The 8,279-nt window shown below is 35.9% G+C and overlaps 1 protein-coding gene across 1 annotated transcript; it reads left to right on the forward strand.

Moving 5' to 3' along the window:
- Positions 1-535: 535 nt before the first annotated feature.
- On the forward strand, positions 536-8,067 carry LOC124370506 (serine-aspartate repeat-containing protein F-like). The gene is made up of 4 exons (XM_046828805.1): positions 536-911; positions 4,158-4,982; positions 5,259-6,694; positions 7,117-8,067. Exons 1-4 carry the CDS (start codon positions 536-538, stop codon positions 8,065-8,067), a joined length of 3,588 nt encoding a protein of 1,195 aa, XP_046684761.1.
- Positions 8,068-8,279: the final 212 nt, after the last annotated feature.

Raw genomic sequence — 8,279 nt, forward strand, 5'->3', positions numbered from 1 at the left:
GTCCAGTCCAGTCCAGTCTTAGTCCAGCAGTTGTGGAGAGTGGATATCTTATCAGTGAACCTGTTCTTGTGAGCTCCACATAAGGTTAGTTTTAATTTTGTTCAAACATGAATTGTGAGCAATGTCAGGGATATATTGGAATCTAAAAATTTAATAAAATGCTCTAAGGATGACTGTAGTAGAAAATACCACTACCACTGTGCAGGAATAAGGGACACAGTTTTTTCCAAAATGACAGAGGAAGCAAAATTGAGTTGGTTTTGTTTAAAATGTAAGAGTCAAAAATCTGGTTCTCATAAGCTTAACAAAGCAGATGAAGCTAAGGGTTCCCCCAAACTTAATGAATCAGTGGGTTTTCAGGGTTGTGATTTTTCAGAAATTATGTCAAGTATTGATAAAAAACTTGAATTGATGCAGGGAATAAAAGGTGACCTAATTTCATTGAAAAAAGTAAATGAGGGGATAAAGATTAGTCAACAGTTTTTGTCAAATAGGTATGATCAAATTGAGGGACAGTCTAAAATGCTTACCAGAAATGGAGAAAGAAATTAAGCAGCTTAGAGCGATTGTTGATGCTAAAGACTGTCAGATAGCATTGTTGACCTCTAGAGTAAACCAGTTGGAACAGTACGGTCGTAATAAAAATCTAGAGTTTAATGAGGTTGCTGAAGTACAAGGTGAAGATGTGGAAGGAGTGGTACGATGCATAGCCAATAAAATGGGTGTGTCTTTGAAAGAGGATGATATCGAAATTGCACATCATTTGCCAAAAACAAGAAAAGAAAACCGACCAGCAACCATAATTGTTCAGTTCGCCAGAAGGAAGATCCGTGATAGACTATTGGAAGCTAGAAAAACGGATGTGACTAATGCTGAAACTACAGGACTCAAGGGAGGAAGAATTTTTGTTGGTGAGAATCTTTCCTTTTACTATCGGAATTTATTGAAGAGAGCCAAGCTTAAAGCCAGAGGACTTGACTATCAATTTGTCTGGTACAGAAATGGATTGGTTCGAGTAAAGAAGGCCCCGGATAGCAGAGTTATATTGATCGAAAAAGAGGATGACTTGGAACTAATTAAATAAGACGTAAAGTAGCAAAGCTTAGGGCAAAGAGAAATTGTTTGTGAATGGTTGATTTTGTAGCAAATAGTGATAGTGTACCTAGTAGTAGTTTTAATGATATAGAAACACTAATAAGATGTAGTAAATTAAATAATTTTACTGAGGGTATATCTATTTTACATTTAAATATTGCATCCCTGAAAAAGCATTGGGATTAATTTTTAATTGTTTTTCAGGAGTGCATTGAATTTCTGGATGTAATTGTTTTTACAGAGATAAATTTAAAGGAAAATCTGAAAGAATTGTTTAACCTCAATGATTTTGACACTTTTTTTAATATAAGAGAAAGGGGGAAGGGGGGAGGAATTTGTATTTTTGTAAGGAAAATTCATATGGTTAGCCAGTGCAGAACACTACTTTTGAAGGAATTATGTTGAATGTAAATTTTAAGATGGTAAATAGTATGTCTGTGTGTATCTTAGCTGTGTACAGACCACCTAAAACTAATATTAAGGATTTCTTAGGGGAATTGAGTAATACAATTGTAAGCATGAAAACAAGTATAAGTGTGACAATTGGAGATTTTAATTTGAATATTAAGAATAATTACTGTAATAATGTAAATGCATATAAGAACTTGATGGCTGCCAATGGATTTTTGTCATGCATAGACCAGTTCACAAGAGAGGAGATAAGACAAGATAGGGTAGTCCAGTCACTAGTTGATCATATCTATCTCAGGGCAGATAAGATAAGAGCCAGGTCTGCAATTGTGAAATTAAAGATATCTGACCATTACCCTTGCCTGCTCAACATGCAGACTTCTGTTACTAGGAATAAGCAAGTAAATATGTATGAAAGTCAAATTAAAAAATTAGATGAAAAAATGGAGATGGGTAATGGATGATAGTATGTCATCAGATGAGGCATATTTGCATTTGGATGATATAATAAATTCAATTTATAAGAGAGCAACCATTTGGAAAACAGATAAATTCAAAAAACCAAAAAAGCCTTGGATGACATGGGCTATAGTTAAGATGATAAAAACCCGTGATAGACTTTTCAAGCATCTTCAAAATAAGCCAGAAAAATAAAGACATTCAGAAAGAATACAAAATATTAAGGAATAAAATAAATAAAAACATTGTTTGGGCAAAAAGGAAATTTCATAAAGAAAATTTAGAAAAAAATTAAAAGGATATCAAAAGAACATGTGACGAAATTAATGAAATTTTGGGAAGAAAGAGAAAGATTAATTATGATGATACAATACATAGATACATGTTGAATAAAGTAGGTACATTAGAGAACATATGTGAGAAATTTGGAACGATTTACACAAAAGATATAAGCAGCATAACACATAAATGTAATACAAAGACTTATCAAATGCAGAGAAATGTATTAACAAATAACCCTGTTATGTCATGCAATACACCGTTGTATATACCATACTCAAATGCAAAACAAATTGAAAATATTTTGGGAGGAATGAAGAAGAAAAGTCCTGGCATAGATGGAATCAGAATGATGGATTTAAAGAGATTCTCTGTAAGTCTCTCAGAGCCACTATCAGTTATAATAAACAAGTAAATATCAGAAGGCAAAGTCCCAAATAAACTTAAAATAGCAATTGTTAGACCTATATACAAGTCTGGATGAGTAAAAAATTCTTGAATAAAACTAGATATACAAAGATAAAGTTTAAGGGGAGGATATAAATACATATTTACACATAGTATATGGCAAAGGTAGATTGTTGGCTCGATGAAGATCAGATTAAATGTAAGAAATTAACTAAAACACACATTCAGTTGTATATAAAGGCGGTACTGACGGAGCTATCCAGCGTGAGCCTGCGCACAAGTAACTGTTCCCTCTCCACTCTATGCTAGAGCACGTGGTACAGTCAGTGCTAAACGAACAGTTCCTTTTTTAAATTACTCATAATTTACAAAAGAATACTCAACTTTTCATTAACACTTAAAAGGCCACCATTTTTATAGAAGTAGAGACATGTGAGAGTGAGTTTCGTTGACAGGTAGACATACAAAGCAACAGCATCAGCGTACTGTATTTACTGACTTTACGTCGCCACATTGCGAGAGGGGTGCTGGGGGATGATAAAAATAATACTCTGCAGTTAGCGCTAGCTAGCTTCCTCAGTAAAACATTTCTTGAAAAGGAATAGAACAAAATAACTTACCATTCTTAATTTTTATATTTTTCAGTTTAGCCTCCCCGTAACACTTATTACAGCAATGTTTTAAAGTATCAATCCCATCAAAAATAAACTAAGCCTGCAAATTTAATCACCTCTCACCTGTCATTCCTCATGTACTGTACAATTTTCAGCTTTAAAAAATACATGAAACTGAATCAGGCTTATAAGGCTGTTATGACTCACAATTACGTAGATCATACTGAAAGCTATTACAACTAAACTAGTTCAGTTAACATTCAAACGTTTGTCCATTTGGTATAAGTTAAATACAAAGTAACAGAGATTCCTGGCATGGCTTGAAAATCTGCTCGAACCTCAGATTTTTTTCTATCTTCACAAATTACTACGTTGGAACAACAATAAATGTCTACACCATAAATCTCTATCCAGAACATTGGTGCATTACGTTAACTGATAAAAGATTATCTATTTTTACATGGAAACCTTGTTAACATGGTGACATTTGGCAGTGATTTCAAGAAGGTTTCAAAACTTCTTTGAGAAAATATATATTCTAAGCCATGTATAAATTAAAATTAAATACTAAATAAATTGCAGGCAGGGAAGGTATACTCTTGTTATTTGGAATAGTTTTATCAAACAATTGTTTACCTTTTAGAAGCAATCAAATAGTTTGAAGAATTGACTTACAACTTTGTTTCTCTGTTATCACAGAATCATATTCTCATTTTTATGTTTGGTTGTTGCAGCACTTGTTGTCATAAGTAGAAAAGTTAGTTTATTCACTGTTACTATATTTAATAGGCCTTGTAATATTGTATGTCTTCTGAATGTGTCTGTATTTCTTAAACTAACCCAAAATCTGCATTTATTAAACTTCTATTTTAATATGATATTATTTTCCAGCTAGTATGGGTGATGAAGACAAAGCAGAGCCAAAAGTACGGCTGTCACAGCGGCGAAACAAAATAATAATCACCAAATGTAAGAAAACTTCACCACAGGCCATATCAAAACCCACAGAAGATTCCAGGAAAGTAAATGGAGAATCGATTAATGAAAACAAAAGTAAAGATCTGGTAAGTATTGAACCAGTTGAAGATAAAACTCCAGAAGAGTTGGATTCAATCCAAACGTCCAGACCTGCAAAAAGAAAACATACAGATACTTTAGAGGAAGATATCATCATAATAGAAAATGACACTGTGAGAAATGAAGAAGAAATAGATGATGGAAGTGATGGAAAAGATGAAACATCATCAGTTGAGTTTAAGGGGTTTAAGAAAAGAATACTAGCTCAAATAGAGAAATTGAAAGATGACAATACTAATCAGGATAAAAATGACTCTATATCTGGTCCTGCACCAGGAGCTGCAAAACCTAACCTCAGGCCACGAATATCAAAGATAAATAAGGTAAAAAAGAAGACAACAGCAAATGGCAAGAAAGGAAGTGAAGGAGACAGCGATGAAAATCAAGCAGTGTCTCAGGCTGAGTATGCTCAGTATCTTGGCCTGCAACCAACTATGCAGTTCACGTGTTACCGTTGTGATGAGAAAGGATTTCCATCGATGTTGGCTTTGAATATGCATCAACGAGGATGTGGAGAAGCTGAGAAGTCCAGCTTCATTACAAATCTTCAGTCTGATACAATGCCTCCCTCTGATCCTAATATGAATATGAATCCAAATTTTAGAATAACAAGAAAAGTTTATCTATGTTCTGCTTGTGGTACGTATTACGAAAATTGGCATCTATTTTTACACATGCGAGATGTACATAAAAAACACATTTGTTTGTTTTGCCTTACGATGTTTGCAACTGCAGACAAACTTGCTGACCATTTGAAAACTTCACATAAAATACAAGAGAGTACCTTTAAGTCAAGTGAAGAATTTCAAAATTCCTACAAAGGTTCATGCTATTTAATTTGTTGTACGTGTGAAAATGTGTTCAATGAAAGAGAAGATTATTTTCACCATCACTGCATAGTAAATGACCCAACAGCTAAATGCACCCTTTGTGGAGTGAAATGTGGCCACAACTACACTTGTCCAAAGAGTAATACACCTAGGGCTCTAACTCAAAGCTTAGGTGTTGGTAGCCATCCAACGTCTATCAGTAAGGCACAGTCTGCAACTCTTACCAAATACAACTTAGCAGTCTCTAAAAACAGTAAACCTGGACAACTATGGATGGGTAAGAAAACCAAGGCCCTTCAGTCATCAGATAATAATGAATGGATGGATAAGAAAACCAAGACCCTTCAGTCATCAGATAATGATGAAGACTATGATATAAGTCTTGCTGCCAGCTTTTGTCATGTAGATATTCCTGATGGTTCTGGGGAACATGATAAAAGTGGAACAGAAGAAAGTCCTATTGTTATAGGAGATGACAGCCCAATACCGAATACTAATTTAGCTATTGAAGAAGAAAGAGAGCCTTCTGAGACGTTACAGCAGAATCGAGAAGAAAATAATTCAACTGAGACGGACATTCAGCCTGCTGAAACTAATCCAGAAACAACTGAACCTACTGTTGAGCAAGAAAATCGGCAAGTAAATCCAAAGAATAGTGAAGAAAATGGAGAAGAAGATTGTTCATCTGAAACAGAATCAGAAGACACTAATAATAAACCTATAGAAGAGGAACAACCGATACAAGACAGTAATGTTGACAGTGATAAGCATAATGATGAAATAGTGGAAAGAAACTTATCAGAGGAGTTAATATCAAAAGAATTGAGTGATCAGAAAGAAATGGATCACAATGATATAGATGAATCTTCAAAAGAGCAAGAACAGCTTGGTGATAGTGAACTTAAAGAAGATTCTATTACCACTACAATGAATGTTGATAAAACTTCCAATGTTAATGCTGACGTTTTACCACCACAAAATAATAAGGATGCCTCTATGTCATCTGACTTAGATGATGAACCTGAAACTCATTTAAGTGTTAATCAAGAAGATTCTGATTCATCTTCAGATGAAAGTCATGATGATGATGAAGAAGATGATAAAAAGAAGACAGACAGCAATCTGTCAGTTGATCTTGATAAAGACAACTTATCTTCGGATAGTGATGATAGTGATAAGTCTATTTTGGAAGTGGATGAAAAATCCAAGGAGCTCTCAAAAGTCAACTTGGAAGACAATAAAAACGACCCTGATGAAGCTGTTTCAGAAGAAACAGAAGAAAAAAATACAGTTTCTGATGAAGGATCAAAAGACTTTCATATTGATACTGATCCTCTAACAGGCAAACATATAGAAAATGATAATAAAACATTAAATGATGTATTAGAAGAACCTCATCTCCCGCCTCCAGAAGAAGTCAATGATGGGATACCTCTTGCTGGGGAAGATGCACCTGCTATGACTCTCACTTTAGAAGATAAACTTGAAAATACTAGTTCACAATCTGTTGTCAAAGAATGTGTTCGTACTTCTTGTTTAAACTGTGTGTATTGTAGTCACGCAATAAAAATTGCTGTCAATATATTACCCTCTACTTCAACAGCTGAGACTAAAACTTCACCTGATATATTACGCTCTACTTCAACAACAGAACCTAAAACTCCACGTAATATATTACCCTCTACTTCAACAACAGAACCTAAAACTCCACCTGAGCCAATTGAGGAAGATTTGTCTAATTGGGCTTTAATAGATCACAGTTATTGTCTAATTCCTGGTAAATCTAAGCAGGATGAGAATGAAGAAACAGAACCTCCTATTTCTGAAATAGCACCGGTTGAAGACACACTTGAAGCTTTACCAGAGGAGACTCCAGCACCTCGAGGCCATAGTTCCAGCATAGATCATGCCTATGCAACCTTAAATAGCACTGTTACTGACAGTACAACAACAGCCACAGTTCCCATCGAACAACCTCTCATAACAGAACCTCCTGCCACTCCTTCTGCAACGCCTCCTCCAACAGTTTGAACCTCCAACAGAGTCACTTTCAAGTAACAAAAAGAAACAGAAGTCACCCAAGAAGAAAAAAACATGTTACAAATAGTTCATCATCAAGTGATTCTAGCAGTGATTCAGATTCTTCCAATTGGAGTTGCAGATCAAACTGTAGTTGTTCAAGCTCTAGTTCCAATAGTTCCAGTTCATCTAGTTCCGATTCTGACAGTTCAACATCGGAAGGCAGACGAAGACTTGCAGCTAGAAAAGAGAAGAAGAAAGAAAGGTTAAAACATAAACATCATAAAGAAGAGCTGACTCCTACTCCTGAGGAACCTCCACCACCTCCTCCAGATGAAGATCCTGTTGTCGATGCTCCTGCAGAAGCAGTTGAATTACCAATAAGAGAATCAGATTTAGACACAGATGAGTCATCTACTGATGAAGATTTCTATGACAAGTATCCGCAGAGCCAGGCCAAACAGCAGATGGAGGAGAGAAACTTGATGTTGTTGGCTAGTGTTGCACTTGTGAATGATGGAACGGTTTCTCCACCACCTCCAACACTGCCCCCACCGCCACCACCTCCACCAACACCACCACCACCAGTAGCTCCTACTGTTGAGGAAACATCTCCTCCGCCACCTGTTATTAGAAGAAAGGTTAAAAATAAGAGAAGACGAAGATCCCAACAAAGTAAAAAGTTTACAAGTAAAACCGGGTCACCACATCAGCAGATTAAACCTTCTACGTCAATGAATATACCGAGTGCAACGTCTACTCCAGTTTCCTTGGTGTCAACAAACCATCATAATCTGATAACAAAAGTCGCTTCACCCCTCCGTACACCCATCGCTACTTTGCAGTCGGATGCAACAGCAGGCAGTGGTTTCTGAGAATGAAAGTGCACGATTCTCAAAGAGAAAACGTGTGTGCGCAACAAATTCTGCGGTTACTCAAGTGAAGAAGAAGAACAAGAGAAGCCAAGTTTGAAATGGAGAAAAGTAGAGACAGCCCCGTCGCCTCAACTTCCACCCTCCGGACTGAACTTCCAGCCAACCCTGTCGATACAGAGGCCACAAGTTGCACCGTTACAGATAAAAAGACC

The sequence above is a fragment of the Homalodisca vitripennis genome, unplaced genomic scaffold (genome assembly GCF_021130785.1).
Source record: "Homalodisca vitripennis isolate AUS2020 unplaced genomic scaffold, UT_GWSS_2.1 ScUCBcl_264;HRSCAF=1834, whole genome shotgun sequence".
In the NCBI taxonomy this organism is placed as follows: Eukaryota; Metazoa; Arthropoda; class Insecta; order Hemiptera; family Cicadellidae; genus Homalodisca; species Homalodisca vitripennis.